General features: G+C 41.4%; 1 protein-coding gene across 1 annotated transcript in view; it reads left to right on the top strand.

Annotated features, from left to right (window-relative positions):
• The window catches only part of CCDC147 (coiled-coil domain containing 147), a 153675-nt gene that overhangs the window by 65472 nt on the left and 71046 nt on the right, over positions 1-17157 (top strand). The window contains exons 12-15 of the mRNA XM_006831481.1: positions 6657-6797; positions 8398-8621; positions 12581-12692; positions 15303-15407. Of these exons, the coding sequence (XP_006831544.1) occupies positions 6657-6797; positions 8398-8621; positions 12581-12692; positions 15303-15407 (582 nt within the window). The remainder of the gene's footprint in view (positions 1-6656; positions 6798-8397; positions 8622-12580; positions 12693-15302; positions 15408-17157) is intronic.

The raw sequence follows: 17157 nt of genomic DNA on the forward strand, positions 1-17157 counted from the left end.
GATTTGATGGCACCTAACAACAACAAAAGCAGCAACATGTGGGAGACCAAGCAAGGTTCAATTCCAGCCAGTACTCTTCCAGAGCAGCCACCACTTCTCGGTCGGGGAAGCTTGCATGTTGGTGTGACATTGAACAGGTTTCATCAGAGCCTCTAGACTCAGATGGACTAGGAAAAAAAGCTTGGCAATCTCCTTCCAAAAAGCAACCGATGGATCATTACTGTCTGCTCTGCTTTTGTATAGCTCATAACTGTCTTCATGAGTAAAAGACAGACCTTGATTTAGAGTTGAGTTGGTTCATAGGCATTTCAAAGTATGGGGATTTTTATTGTTTTGGTGGCCTTTTTGGGTGGGTGGAGGTGTGGGTCCTGATACTTTCTTGAAGGAAAAAAAAAAATCACTTCTTTTGCTGTCCTTTTTCCTGGCTTGTAAACCATTGACAAGTTGGTGTTGTAAGTCATCTTGTCGCCTCCTTTATAATTCCAGGCATGGGTGAAAGCAGAATTCTGTCTTCTCATTGGTTTCTTCTTATATTGGGCTGCTCTGTGGTACTGCCTACCCTTCCCCGAGAGCAGGGAACATGGCGCTTCTCAAACATAGCTTCCTCGTTCCTTTAATACGGTGAATTCTGTGGCTCCCCATGGCAGACAAAGCCTGTCCCAGCACAACCCAGCTATTTTTCCAGCCTGACCTTCTGCTAATCTCTACCTCATGCTATATTCCAGCCACACTAGATGCCTTGCCATCTACTTTTATCCCTTTCATTATCAAATTATTTTATGTTTGTTAAATTTGGTGATATAAGGTTTTTTGTTTGTTTGTTTGTTTTTTTAAAGTAATAGAAATGGAGTCCTGATGTGGTGCTGTGGGCTAATGAGCTGGACTGCAAAGTCATTTGAACCACAAAGTCAGTGATTCAGGCTCACCAGCCACTCCTTGGATACCCTATACAGGGTTGTTATGGGTTGGAACTGACTCGATGGCACTTAACAACAACAGTAATGGAATGTATTCTGAATCACTGAGTCATGTTAAAATTTTGCTAAGATGGGGTTTAAGAGCCCTTGTGTGGTTCTGTAGGATAAGCATTGATCTGCTAACCACAAGGTGGGCAGTTCAAACCCACCAGTCGCTTCTTGGAAATCCTGTGTAGGGTCACTGTGAGTTGGAACCAACTCAACGACACTTAACAGCAATAACAACAAGATAGGTTTTATAAATATTACATGGGGCACTGGACTCTGGAGGTAGGATTGCTGGAATGAGGCAAGAGAAAAATCATTTGATCTCAGCAATTTTATTTTGTGAAACTCTTGCAAACATAGGGTTACACATAAAGGCACCTTGAAATGGCTGCACATAATTTTGGTTTGAGTCTCTGTCTTAGTGCTATGTTCTTTGAGTCTTGATCACTTAAGAGATAAATGCCTTTCAATCTTCAGAGCTGCACATCATTTGGCTCCCTGGTTACTCCTGACTTGTTCTTCACAAGAAGAGAGGGGCTTCCTATTCTTTTGATTTCAAGTGAGCCCAAAGGAAAGCTAGTCACATTTGCCCCCATTGTTGCAGCTCCACATTGTGAAACTGTTGACAATGGCAAGGACAATAAGGAAAGACAGCAATCAATGTCACCATTTGAAAAAGCACTTTCTGATTGCATATCTTTCATGCCTTTGGTCAAAGCAATCCACTCTCCCATGATAGCGTTGTATTCTACAACTGCTCTTGGGCAAGGGATTTCTGAGAAGAAACTGTCTTTGCTCTGTCTTTTAACATTAGTTACATCCTCTGGGCTGTGGAATGTTGAAAAAATTGTCACAGGTTTATTGTCCTGCCACATCCTTTCGAACAAAAAAGAAATTCTCCCCACTGTAATTTATCTTTCTTCTTCATCATTTCTGGTTGCCCTTTTTTATGTGCTTGCAGTGTTTCTACAGCATACAGGCCTCTTGCATTCATGCTTTCCATCAAGCAACAGGAGAAAGCAAAGGCAATGAGTCTATGAGAATGGTTTCAGGAATGACATAGTCCAAGAACAACACTGTCACCAAGAGAGGGATGAGTCATTGTCTAGGTCTTTCTTCCCCAGTTTGTGAGTCAGCCAAGTACAGACTTTGTACCCGTGCTTGACAGGCTTCACTGGCGTGCATGGCTTTATTGACGAATGGCCATTGAATGGCATCATGCTTTCATCAACTGCCATGGCACCTGATGGTACATACACTGCTTTTAGGCAGTGATTGATAATTAAGCGCAATTTTTAAGCTGTTCAGAGGCAGGTTCTCTTTGTGTGTGGTGCTGTAGGATAAGCAATGGACTGCAAGGTTGGTTTGACCCACAAGGTTGATGGTTCAAACTCACCAGTCATTCCTTGGAAACCCTACATAGGGTCACTATGAGTTGGAACCAATTTGATGGCACTTAACAACAACAATAACAATGTAGGTTCCTGGTCAGGTCTTGAATCTTGTTTTAGTCATAAATTCAGTGACAGAAGCAGCACCCAAGAGGGTCTCACTGGACGACTCAAGTCTGAACTCCAGCAGATGTGCGTACCCATCAGCATATGCCTAGCAACGCACGTCTTTCTTTCCTCTATGGTGGTAGGCTGCCAGTTTTTCCTTGGCATTCTAATCTCCTGCCCTCTATATTGTGTTGTGCTTTCTGGGTCATATAACCATTTGGTCTTTTTACAAATTTCAAAATCTCTTCTGTAAATACACAGAAGACAAAAAGAATTTATTTCTATATATTCATGGGGCAAATCTGGGTAAACGTTAGCATATTGCTGGAGTGAGTTAGTTCTGTTTTAAAATAGGCGACATCTTTGCATCATTCACCTTTGTTTTCTATCATCATGCGTATCATCATCTGGTTCAACCCTTTCTTCTGCCACATCAACTGTTTTGTTATCCTTCAATATCATGGCAGTATCCTTGTTCTCATCAAAATGAGCTATAGGTTCCATAGGATGGGTAAGCGTACCAGAGGCATCTTTATCACACACTTCCTCAGACTCATCTTCATTTTCAGGTAGAGAAAAGAAATAATCTAGAATTTCTTTGCCCTACAACAAGTCCATTTCTAAAAAGAGGGAAATTTTCAGGAAAACAAAAAACAAGACGGTATTGTAAGACTGGGATAGTACCAATACTCTACCTCCAAACCAATATGAGATTACACAGCGAAGAAATTGTGTACTTCTAGCCTCCTGTACACATACAAGAAATGAAATGATTTGGTGTCATGGGAAAATTTCAACTATATTGAGTTAATTTTTATTGCAAAAGAACTACTTACATACTGTTGATACACGGAGGAGATTGTAACCATTACAATGAAACAATGAGTGTAAAACCAATATTCTCCCTTGTAAACAATCATTCAATCCACAATAAAAAAATTTTAAAAATGAATAAAACAAAAATTTATATTTTTAGGACACCCCAAATCATGTTTGTACTCTTTTATATAACGTAAATGATCAACAAAGTCCTGACCTATGAATAAAAAGCTAAATAAAGCCCCACCATTTAAGATCAAGAAAACAAAACAAAATGAAAGAACTACTTATAGCTCCTAAATCAGAACAAAAGTCCTCAATGATGGCAAAACTATCACGTACAGTAGATCAAAGACTATACAACCAACATGTGCTTATCATACATTGCTCCTGAAAATAAGTTATTCACTCGAAAACAAAATCATCACAAAATGTACATCTTTCACCAAATAACACAGGAAACTGCAGATATACTTGTAAGGCTTATCTAGCTAGACAAAAGTTAAAAGAGACAAAAGTTTTACATGATCATACCTCCAGGAGCCCTGTCTCATACAGTAACCTAAGTACAGTGATTTGGTGCTACCGCTTGTTTCTTCCGTTTTTCAGCACTTACACATGTCTCCGCTATAAAGGGGACAAGCTCACCTGCTGCTCCTCGGAAACCCTATATAGAGTCGCTATGGGTAGGAACCGACCCAACGGTGCTTCACAACTACAACAACAACATCCCAAGATGGAATCCTGGGGTGGTGCTGTGGGTTAAAATGCTGGACTGCAAAGTCATCTGAATTGCAAGGCTAGTGGTTCAAGCTCTCCAGCCACTCCTCGCTAACCCTATACAGGGTCTCTATGAGTCGGAACTGACTCAACAACACAGCAACAACGACATCCCAAGATGGAGTCCTGGTATGGTGCCGTAGGATAAACACTCGACCATGAGGTTGGTTTGAACAGTAAGGTTGGAGGTTCAAACTCATCAGCCACTCCTTAGAAATCCTATACAGGGGTGTTATAAATCAGAATTGATTCGATGGCAATTACCAAACAACAACATTCCAAGAAACACAGAGAAAGTCGGACTTATATGTCCCAGTGGTCATGAAAGGGACATAGTTTGCAAGTCTTTGTTCAGCCAAGCCTGACTTTGGGATGCTGTCTTACTATTTTGACAGTATCTATCACCTACCAAGCTCCTGACCTCAGGTAGACAGAGAAAATTCTATGCACACCATGTCCTTATTTCAGGTGGAGAGCAGTTCCACAGAATTGTTGTTAAGTGCTGTTGAGTTGGTTCCGACTCATAGAGACCCTGTATAGGGTTTCTGAGGAGTGGTTGGAGAGCTTGAACTGCCAAACTTGCAGTTCAAATGGCTTTGCAGTCCAGCATATTAACCCACATCGCCACCCCAGGACTCCAGTTCCACAGAGTAGGAAGGGTGATTACAGCTGCCCTCTCCCATGGATGATGAATCCCTCTAGTTTTCTTCCCTTTTATTTGAGTTGGGACAATTGAATGGTGATAGCAGAGAGAGCACAAACTTTGGAATCAAAAGACCTGAGTTGGAATTTCCACTTGGATACTTACTAGCTGTGTGAACTTGAGCAAATTAATTTTTTCTTTCAAAAGCTTTTATTGTGAATTGGGTGATAGTTTACAGGGCAGATCATCAAGTTTACACTTAACAAATCATATTTTGTGTAATTGCAATGATTACAGTCCTGTCCATGCACCACTGGTTAACAGTATTTACCTTTATTGTCCCCCACTTTTTTTTTTATTTATGTATACAAAACACAGAAAATAAGTGTTCATTTAAATGTCCAAAGGGCACATTTTTGCAAGCCAGCTTCCTGCCCACAGGCACACAGCCTTTCTCAGTCCATGGGTCTAGAGTCCTCAGCTGCTCTCTCTCTCCATGCCATCACCTCTACCACCAGCTCTGCTGTAGCCTCTTTTCGGATTAGGATCCCATGCTCTGCTCATGCTCTTCCCTCCTGATGCTCCTAGGGTCCTCTGTTCCTGGAATGAAAGATTATCTATTCCTCCCTTTTTGTTTCACACCTTGTACAAAATTTACTGTTGTGACAATTGCAATTAGTTATGATAACAATTACTCACTATTGAACCAAAAGAATCCTATCTCCAACCTCCCCCACCCCCTTTCATCAGACTCATCTAGACAAGAGGTAATCTAGTCAGTGGGTATTGTATCTTAACCCCCTCATTTTGAAACTAAGCACACTCTTGAAAGCTTGTAAGCCAGTCACTTTGTGCCTTTATAGCCCCTCATTTTTGGTAGGAAATGTTAAAGTCCATCCCTACAGCCCTGTGTAATGAGGAGACTGGCTTGATCCTTGATATGAAGAATCTTTCCCTTTTGGTTGGAATTTTGAGCAATTACATCCACAAGCAAAGGTCCAGTTTATAAAATTGTAACAGTTCACATTAAGCAACTTAACTTGCTTTTCTTTTTCTCTGATGCCTAGGATTGTGCTTAAGGTATTGGTAGGTAACAAACACACTTGTGAATGTGTCCTTTGACAGGAGGAATCTTCCTTCCCAAATGTGTCAGTCCACAGCACCCTCTCCAGAGCACTTTAATCATCCATTCCGTGTAATCTCTAGGGCTGGAGTCAGGTCTGAGTTCTACCAGGAAGCTTCTGACAACCCAAGACCAATGATGGCTTTTCCTTTGGCCTCTTGGAATATCAGCTCACTGTTAGAATGATAAAAAAAAAAAAAAATTGAAAAAATATTGCCTGGACTTAATATTTGAATATTTGTTTGTATCTTCCTATTGGAATTGGAAATTTCTTAGGGGCAGATCTATAAATAGATCTAGATATCTGTTTATACCTTTTTATAACATGAAGTATTCCATCAGAATGTTTTACAAGGCAGATACTTAGTTGCCACTTTGGACTGATGGGGTTTTGCTTGCAGTGGGCTTCATTCCTGCTGGTGATGTTAGGACCATTATGGGAGTTGTCCTCGCCCCACATCCTCCTCTGCACAGTGCTTTGTGCATTCTCCACATGTTTAGCTGGTAAGAGATGAAGTGCTACTGAATACCAATGAAGCTGCTGCTATACATGTACAGAAGAATGATCGAGATCCCTCAAGGGCACAACTGATAGAATAAACATGATCACTCTAATGTGCATTACTGTTTCTTTACAGGCTTTTGTATGTGGGGGTGTGTGCATGTGTGTGGTAAGCTTGTTTTTTGGTGAGAGTGATCAAACCGTGTTCAATGAAACATCAGAGGGACGTATAAGAAGCATAACTGTACATCTAAACCCAGGCCCTGCAGTTCTGGTTTATGCTGTTACCAAGTGAAATTTGTCTGTATCTTTCACTCTTTGTCAGGCCGAGCTACAGAAACTGAGACAACAAGCCCTGGAGACCAAACACTTCATTGAAAAGCAAGAAGCTGAAGAGAGAAAACTCCTGCGAATCATTGCTGAGGCCGATGGGGAGAGGCTGAGACAGAAGAAGGAATTAGACCAGGTGGGAATACCTGCAGCCCTGCAGCCCCCCCACCCACCCCCACACAGCAGACACAAAGGTTTAAGTCAGCTCTTTATGAATCCACATTCTTGTCTCAGTGCTCTGTCCAAGGCTATTGGGAAAACAGCCGCAGCGACCCATCTTCTGCTGATTAAATATGAAATACTCATTTATTCAACTCCTCTGTGATCCCTTTTTATGTGACAGTCACCACTGTAGATGTAGGGAACAAGAAAACAGCTCTTTTTCTCAAGGAACTTGCATTCTAGTGTACTATAATTGCTGAGATAGAATTGTAAATTAATAATTAGGTAATTTGACAGTTAGAAACTCAAATGCTTGCCGTTTGCCAGTGTGAGGCAGGAAGAAGAGGTGCAACCAATAGAAGATCCTGGACAGAGCGGGGGGAGAAATGTGAAAGACAACGCAAAATTATTAAAAAGACCAAATTTACTGGTCTGATAGAGACTGGTGGGGTGCCCTGACCTCTGGCTCTTGGTTTGGTAGTGGTGTGACATGGAGTCGGTTCCGACTCCTAGTGACCCTGTATAGATAGGATTTTGGAGGCTGTAAATCTCATCTTTTTCCCGTAGGGTGCATGGTAGTGTCCAACTCCTGACCTTGCAGTTACAAGTCCAACTTGTAACCCACTGTGTTACCAGGTCTCCTTCTATGACCCTTAGACCATTCAAACCTGGAACCGAACTCACCCTTGGGATCAACTTTCAGCCAAACAACAGACGGATCCTTTCATAAAGTGAATCTTAACACCAGGGAGGAATTCACTCTTCAAGACAATCAACCTTGTTGTTGTGATTGTTCAAATGCCATCTAGTCAGATCTGACTCATAGTGATCCTGAGGAGCAGCTGGTGGGTTTGAACTGTCAACCTGTGGTTTGAAGTCCAGTGCTGATCCTATACACCACACCAGGAGTCCAAAAGAGCAGCATTTGCCTAAAAACAAGGAAGACCTGAATGGGGCAGAAAAGAAGGAATGCAAACAGGACACAGGGAGGAAGTAGGAGAGTAGGGATTACAGTCATGTCACAAATAAAATGTGTATAAATTGTTGAGTGGAAAAACGAATTTGCTTTGTAAACTTCAATTCAAACCACAAGAAAAAGTTTTTAAAAAAAGAATAAAGAAGTGGTACAACTTGTTGTTGTTAAGTGCTGTTGAGTCAGTTCTGACTCGGAGTGAACCTGTATGACATTTGTGAGGAGCAGCTGGTGGGTTTGAACTGCTGACCTTTCAGTCCAGCACCACACCATGACTTCTATAAAGTCATTCAAATTTAAACATTTAGAATATAATGTACTGGGAAACAGACAATCAAAACAATATACTTCTGGGCCAAAGCTAGCAGCTATGGATTAGTTTTTGTTCTCTTTTTCTTTCCAAGGAGACTAAACTCTGATGGGGGTTCCTGTGATACTGTGCAGTAGGCTACTTCCGTGCCCGACCACATGGGTGCCTGGTCATCCAGACATCCCATATGCATTCATTGACTGAATCAATGCAACTGCCTTAATGAAAAATGAGACTTTTGATCCATGAGTGACATTTTCTTGATAGACATGTTCTTCCTTATGGTTCTAGGTTATCAGTGAGAGAGACATTCTGGGCTCTCAGCTTGTTCGGCGCAATGACGAGCTAGCCTTACTTTACGAGAAGATCAAGATCCAACAGTCGGTGCTGAACAAAGGCGAGAGCCAGTACAACCAGAGGGTGGAGGACATGAGAATCCTCAAACTGGAGATCAAGAAGCTCCGCCGGGAAAAGGGGATTCTTGCTCGGACCGTGGCTAATGTGGAAGAACTCAGGTATAAGGCGACCCACCCCTCAGAGCTAAAGGGTATCAGGCATTTACATGGAACTTCTTAACAAACCTTGTTTTCAGGCTTGTTGGTCATAGAAGGCCTTTATAAAGTTGTGTAAAATACATTATGTATGATGAAATCGTTAGCAACTAATTAGAACAGAGTCCTGGTGTGGCGCTGTGGGTTAATGTGTAGGACTGCAAAGTGAGCTGTTCAAGCTCACCAGCCACTCCTCAGAAACCCAATACAGGGTTTGTCGCCATGGGTCAGAACCGACTCGATGGCACTTAACAACAACAATTAGAACAGAATCTATACTGTGTTCATGCTATGTCACAAATATGAACTAGTTTCCTTTCAGAAGGAAATAAGCAAGTACAAAAGATTATTTTATAAACGTCTGCATTTTGGAAAAGAAATCTTAAATCAAATCACAAACACAAACTTAGTTACAATTCAGAAAATATTCTCTCCCCAAAGAGCTCTTTGGAATTTCTTTAATGAGGCAGTATGCAAAAGGTGGAGCATCAATATTTAAATTTAATCTTGGTAACGTTTGCACATCTTTTTCTTCGAAATACATACAGAATGAAAAGAGGTGAAACATTTAATTTTACTGCTGTTTGAAAACTCTGTTTCCTTAGAAGGCGGCCAACTTTTATATCTCACTCTTGATTTATCTCCTGCAGCTATCACTTTAGCTTAGTGCGCCTTCGTCTCTCTTTAAATCTTGTTTTGCGCAAGATCTACCTCCCCTTTGGGAAAACGTCTCCATGGTTTATACAGGCAATTGCAGGAAACCAAATCAGAGGTCTGGTGATTTCTTAGTAGTTTTCCTTATTCCCCACAGACTTATAGGTGAATGATATTCTTGACTACCTTGGGGCAAGCACACCATTTGAATTTACTTCTTAAATTAACTGGATTAGAAAATAGTTTTGATATTTTGAAACTTTGAGTATATTCAGGAAGTAGTTCTACAATCAAGGATAGATCAACATACGTGTGTATATATGTTGTTGTTAAACGTCATAGATTTGGTTCTGACTCATAGCGAACCTGTATAGGGTTTCCAAGGAGAAGCTGGTGGGTTTGAACTGCCGACCCGCGGTTAGGAGCCAGTCATGAGTTATTTTTATTACACACACACAAAACTAAATTTTACCCATTCCTGGTCAATATTGCTGGTTTGTTGGGAATAGACTTTATTTTTCTTTTCAAGAGAAAGGCAATTCAATAAAGACATTAGAGGCAAGCGGGCCCGAATTCCAGTCTCAGCTTTGCCACATGAAAGCCGTGTGACCGTGGACAAACCACTTAACTTCTCTGAGCTTTGGAATTGTAGTTAAAATTAAACACAAAAATAAATGGAATAAGCCTAGCACAGAGTCTAGTGCAGAATGAGCTGTCAAGAACAGTAACTAATACATACTCTTGCCCGTCTCTTCTGATGACACTTTAGAAAACGCACATGTTAAAAATATGCTTTTAATTCTCAGCAGCTTGTTCTGAGCTCCCTGTTGAGTGAGCATCATGCAGTTAATTCTAATGGTTTGTCTTGCTAATGAGGGGAAGTTGTATTATTGGTTTAAATGAAGCAATTAAGTAAAAGAGATGGCTTAGTATTAGTGATCTGCACGCCCGCAGCAGCCGTGGACAGATAGATAATAATATTCTTATTGCCCATGCCAATGAGAGCACTTGTTTCTCCTCTGCCCTCCAAGTTCCTCATTCAGTCTCTAGGCAGAAACTCACCAGCTACTGAGGATGTCTGTAGCACATTACCTATTTAACTGGATATTCCCATCAATTTCAGAAATATGTTAGGGCCAGAGCTAGATCTTTAGGACTTTCCTAATCTGGTAAAGTAGTGGTTATGAATCGGGCTGCGAACCTTAAGGTCAGCAGTTCCAAAGTACCAGCTGTTCCACGGGAGAAAGATGAGGCTTTCTGCTCCCATAAAGATTTACAGACTCGGAAACCCTGTGCAGGTTCGCTATGAGTCGGTATTGACTCCATGTCACATAACAACAACAGTTATCTTTAGTTCTCAATCATGGCTGCTCATTAGATTTACCTGCAAGATGTCCACACACCCCATGATAGATAGGCCAATTACCCTCTAGGGTCTGGGTCTGGGTCTGGGTCTGGGGCTGGGGCTGGGCCAGCCACCTCATGGTTTCAGAACTTCCTGGGTTGACTGTGATGTGCAGTCCAGGTGGAGATGTGCTGAACCTCAGACTGGCAGTCAGCCAGCTGCCAGAATTTGGGTGGAATGTAGATTCCTGTTCTGCTTCTACTTGTTGTCAAGTGCTGTCGAGTTGATTCTGACCCATAGCAACCCTGTATAGGGTTTCCAAGGAGCAGCTGGTGAGCTTGAACCACTGCCTTGCAGTTCAAACGGCTTTGCAGTCTGATGCATTAACCCACAGCGCCACACCAGTGCTCCTCTGCTGCTCTTTGTTGTTGTTGTTGTGTGCCGTGAAGTCGGGTTTCCTAGGCTGTACAGGGTTTCCGAGGCTGTAAATCTTTACGGGAGCAGAACGCCTCCTCTGTCTCCCGTGGAACTACTGCTATTAGGGATATTTAAAAACGTTAAAAAAGAACATTGACATTCTCATGGGTCAGCTACTCATGGTTCCTTCTATACACCTCAGCTCCTGAGAGTATCCAAAGTCTATCTCAGAGACTTGGTGTTGTTGCTTTTTAAAGCTAAGGCTGAAGTTTGAGTCCCACAAGAGTTGATACAATCTGTGTTTTAGATACAATAGGAGGCTGCTTTCAGTGTTCTCCAAAGTCTTGTTCAGTCCAGCATTCTATGGAAGATTGTGTAGGACTGTAGGATAAGCAGTGGACTTCTAACACAAGGTCAGCAATCCAAGCCCACCAGCTACTCCTTGGAAATCCTATTCAGGGTCACTATGAGTTTGAATTACTCAACGGCACTTAGCAACAACAATATAAGATTTCAGGAGTCCTGCTAGCATAGTAGTTATGCTATGGACTGCTAACCACAAGGTCAGCAGTTCAAATCTCCCAGCCGCTCCATGGGGGAAAGATGAGGCTTTCTGCTCATGTAAAGATTTACAACCTCGGAACCCTCTTCAGGGTCCTCATGAGTCGGAAGTGATTCCACGGCACACCACCCTGTAAGATTTGGAGTCCTAGTGTGGCGCTACAAGATAAGCACTGGGCTGCTAACTAAAAGGTCGGTGGTTCAAATCCACCAGTCACTCCTTGGAAACCCTATAACAATAATATAAGATTTAAGACCCCGATTACAAATGATAACTAGAAAAGGGGGAGTTTGAACTCACCAGCTGTTGCATGGATGAAAGCTGTGGCCGTCTGCTTCCATAGCACTTTACAACCTTGGAAACCCTATGGGGTAGTTCTGCTTTGTCCTAGAGGTTCACTTTGAGTCAGAATCTTTTCATATAATTTGAAGATGTCATATTCTGAAGTTCCCAGTGGCAGAGAATTTCCTTTCTTGCTTCCTCTGGAACTTATTATGGTTTGGGCAAAAGCTTACATAGAAAAGTAGTTTTCCATTCAACTATTTGTATACATTTTCTCCCACAACACTGGTTGCGATCCTTTCTATATAATAACACTCTTCCCACTCCCTCCTTAACTCCCTCCTTGAATTCCCCATTCCCATTCATCTTCAACCTCCTTTCCTACACCTTGCTGCATTCTGAATTTGTTTTTGAGAAAACACTCCTTTTTGGTCTTGTGTGGTTGATTGTAGGCATACAGAGAAGTACATTCCTCACAGGTGTTCTTATTTATTTTATAGACCTGTCTGTTCTTTGACTGAAAGTTGATCTCCATAAGTAGTGTATATTTCAAGGGTGTCTAAGGGTCACAGTGTTGAGAATTCCCCAGTCTCTATTAGACCAATAAGTCTGGTCATTTCTAGGGGGTAGAGATTTTGCAAATGAAAATTTGTCTGTTTTCAGACAGGAGCTCTATCACATGCAAAGAGAATTCTTGAAGGAGAGGACACGGTGCAGAGCCCTGGAAGAGGAACTGGAAAACCCCATGAACGTGCATAGATGGAGGAAGCTCGAGGTAACATCTGCTACCATGCCCAAACCTCTTTTTCTACCCACATACACAGTTACTAGCCCAAAACCACAGCAGGGAGCATGGTTTTATTTGTTGTTGTTGTTAAGTGCCATCTAGTCAGTTCTAACTCATAGCGACCCCATCTAGGGTTTTCAAGAAGCAGCTGGTGGCTTTGAACTGCTGACCTTATCGTTAGCAGTTCTATGCAAATTCTCTCCCAAATGTAAGTCTGGATCAAATGTAAATTGTATTGTTCCAGAAGCATGTGGCTCATTTGGGTTTTTAAGCCATCATGAACAAAATCCTTTCTACTTAAAGTGGGTCTAGTAATACCTGTAACCTAGCCTCATCAATGACACTTTTTTTTTTCCTTTTGGTAGTTTTTGACCAACCAGTTATCCTCTGGACACCTGTTAGCCTTGATGACTTGCCTTTATTTATGTTGGCCACCAGCATTGTTACTTTCTTTCTGTTGGTCTTTACATCCCTTTAATTCGCGCAGGCAATGTGATCTTGAGAACTAGCCTTCTTTTCAAAGGACCAGCATTGGTTAATCAAACCCTTTCTCTTAGGATCTAGGGACACAACCAAAATCCCATTGGTAGGTGATATATAATAAACTTCATTTTCCTTTCTTGACACCCTGACAGACATTACCACCAGCTCTGCTGATAACATTCAAAGACACAACATTTAAAGCCCAAGAAGAAGGTGGCCATTTCCTTTCATGGTGCCTAGCAATGTGGGTACCAGAAGTGGCTTTCATTAAATGAACAATTAGGGTTTTGGGGAGACTATGGGTATATGATATAAGAAATGGGGGGAGAATCAGCCAAGTAGTTTTTCATCTTTCATTTTCATGTGTTTCCTTTTAATGAAGAAAGTATTAAGGATAATATAATATAAATTATTATTTAAATATGAAGCCTGCCTTTTAACAACATCAAACCCTGCCAAGTGAGTGTGCTCCAAGTCTAGTCCCAATATATGGGTATCACTTGGAATTTAAGCAAAGTTAGAGTCAATGGAATTTATATGTATATATGTATATATATATACATACATATATGTATATGGACAAAGATAAGGCTTTCTACTCCCGTAAAAATTTACAGCCTTGGGAACTCTGTACGGGGTTGCTATGAGTCAGAAATGACTCCACGGCACACCACCACCACCAATATATATATATATATATATATATATATATATATATATATATATATAGTGGTCTGGTAGTGTAGTGGTTACGAATCGGGCTGCGAACCATAAGGTCAGCGGTTCGAAACTACCAGCCGCTCCACGGGAGAAAGATGAGGCTTTCTACTCCCGTAAAGATTTACATCCTCGGAAACCCTGTACAGGGTCGCTATGGGTCGGAACCGACTTGATGGCACTTAACAACAACTATATATATATATATATATATATAAAATCTTGCATACTCATTTTTCCCTCTTCAAATGGTAAGCACATTGTAGTTTATGAAACTAGCATATATAGATGTATCTGGGGCAGCTGAGGTGAAGATTTTAAACCCGTTTACTGTCACATAGTTGATTCTATGTGTTTTCAAGCAGATCTGAAAATGTCCAATTTCATGTCAATTCCTATTAAAAGTTAGAAAATGAAGACTCTGGGAGGCTGTTGAAAATATTAAGCTGCTAGATTTATTCAAAATGTCAGTAGAGTTAAAAGTGAAGCTTTGGCTAAAGTCTAGAGGACTGTAGATCTTGTTTGAATTGTATAGAGATAGCTACTGAAGGAGCATCAAAGCCCTACAGATTGATAACTCCATTTGAGAGCTAAATGTCACGGTCATGTTCTGCTGTCAACTATCAGCTGAAGGCCACATCCTGGAATCCTTCCCCATCATTGATTGTAATGAATCTTCTTGTTGACAATTATCAGAGGAGACTCCTAAGGCCAAGTGAATTAGGGAACCCTGTCTCATTCCCATGGAAACAGAGGTGATGCTAGGGGAAGCCTCCAAGCACAGTAATTACCACCGGTTCTAGGGCTAGGCATAGCTGGGTTTGAAGGCAACTCAGACCGGATGCCAATTTACCAGTTTGGTTAAGTTATTTGGCTTCTCTGAGTCTCAGTTGCCTTATCTGTAAAAGTGGAAGACTAACAGCATTGTACTGCTAATCACAAGGTTTGTGGTTCAAACCCACCAGCCATTACTTGGAAACACTATACAGGGCCACTATGAGTCAGAACAGACTCGACAGCATTTACCAACAACAACAACACTGATGCATAGCGCTGTCATGAGGCTAAAATATGATATTGTATGAAAAGCGCTTAACAAGGTATCTGGATGGTGGCAAAGGACCAGGCCTCGTGGTATTTGTCATTTTTATTATTCTCATTGGTGGAATAAATATATATTCACTTTCTATTTATTGGCTAAATAGAGTCATAGGTAAGACATGCAGTCCGCTCTTTCTGGGGCAGAATTGATGGTCATCCCATCTGTTTTACATTTTGTTTTGGGGTTATGATTCTCTCTATATTGGATCTGTAAGTTTGCAATAGATTCCAATAATAATTTTACATTGGGACCTTAGCTTTGAAACTTAACTTTTTGTTGCTGTTCTCCTTGGACAGGCCAGTGACCCTAGTACCTTTGAGCTGATACAGAAAATTCATACCCTGCAAAAGCGTCTCATCAGCAAGACTGAAGAGGTGGTTGAAAAAGAGCTCATTCTTCAGGTAGCATTTTCATGTTCTGTACTCCCTGGACAAATGTATTTTCTTAGCACCACCATTTCCAGGACTACATTCTTAGAATGAATCTCCTATTTGGCAGCGTTGCATGTACCATATTTAACTGTAGATGGCAACAGTGACTCACACATAGAGAACAAATACTCTGATTGTGCTGGGATAGCTCAAGAATTCTGGGAAATTAAGTTCAAGGCTAGACATACGACATTAGATAAATGCGAGCATCCCCTCCCTGCCCCCTACATGCATCTCTGGAGTTTTATGTCAGATTCTTTCAAATGCTTTTCTTCCTATCTTTATATAGTGTGAAATGCTGTGATTTTGATTCTGAAAATAAGCTCTCATGTAGAGCACAAGCGATCTGGCCACTTAAAGATTTATGTGCTTGAAATGGAAGGAAATCTTTCTTTCTGAAGATTTTATGTAGTAAGTTATTCTGGAACAATTAGGGAGGGTAAGATCCTTTTAGGTTTTTATCTTTGAAGTAAGAGTTGCCCTCACCATCATCACTGTGACCACCACTCCTACATCCACTGCCTCCTCCGTGATCATCATCACTTATTCCATGCCAGATACTCTTCTGGGGACTTTTATCTACCCGTCTCACGTCATAATATGGGTAGTGGGTATTGGTATTCCCAATTAATGGATGAGGCAATTGAGGCCAGAAGTTGAGTGTGGACAAGAATGTGTGGTTAGATGGCCTGGATTGAAATCCTGCCTCTGCTAATTGGTAATTGTGTGAGTTTCACGTCTCAGCCCTTTAGATTCTTAATCTGTATTATGAGACAACATTGTTGTTGTGTTAAGTGCTGTCGAGTCGATTCCGACCCATAACGACCCTGTATAGGGTTTCCAAGGAGCAGCTGGTGAGCTTGAACCACCGACCTTGCAGTTCAAACGGCTTTGCAATCTGACGCATTAGCCCACAGTGCTACACCAGGACTCCTGAGATAGCAACAATAGAACCTGTGAAAAGGAATTTTGGGAGAAATGACGAAATCTTAGCATTGAGCTCAGCATAAAGTACAGACAGATCCCATTTGACGATGTCTCACTCTACGGTGCTCCACAGATCGCACATTCTTTACAAATTGAACGTTTGTGGCAATCTGCATGAAGCGAGTCCAGCGGGCACCGTTTTTCCAACAGCATGTGCTTACTTCGTGTCTCTATGTCACGTTGTTGTAATTCTCAGACTACTTCACACTTCATAGACTACAGTGTAGGGTAAACAACTTTTATATGCAGTGGGAAAACAAAAAAACCACACGACTCCCTTTACTGAGATAGTGTCTTTAGTGTGGTGGGAACCTAACCCACAGAGTCTCTGAGGTGTGCCTGTATAAGTTCTTATAATCATTACCAATTCTTCTTTCTGATTCCAGAGACTGGGATCTTAACCGCTGGGTTACCGTTAGTAAAGGAACAGGAACTTGCTGAGCCAGGGGTTTCTGACCCTCCTGTTTTCCATGCTACCTTAACAGGGACATTTTCCCTGGACACATGTGTACAGTGAAAACCTCCCAGAGCATCATGACAGAGTATGACCAGCACTGGTTTTCCGCACCTGTTGTAGGTGGGCAGAGTGGTTGAGAGAGCAGTCTTTGGAGCTGGAACGATCTAGTCTTGAATGTCAGCTCCAACCAACACTTGGTAGTTGTAAAAATTGGTTTCCCCATCTGTGAAATGGCATTTAAAATACCCATTTTCATTCTGGGAGGAATGTGTACTT

The sequence above is a fragment of the Chrysochloris asiatica genome, unplaced genomic scaffold, assembly GCF_000296735.1.
Source record: "Chrysochloris asiatica unplaced genomic scaffold, ChrAsi1.0 scaffold00003, whole genome shotgun sequence".
In the NCBI taxonomy this organism is placed as follows: Eukaryota; Metazoa; Chordata; class Mammalia; order Afrosoricida; family Chrysochloridae; genus Chrysochloris; species Chrysochloris asiatica.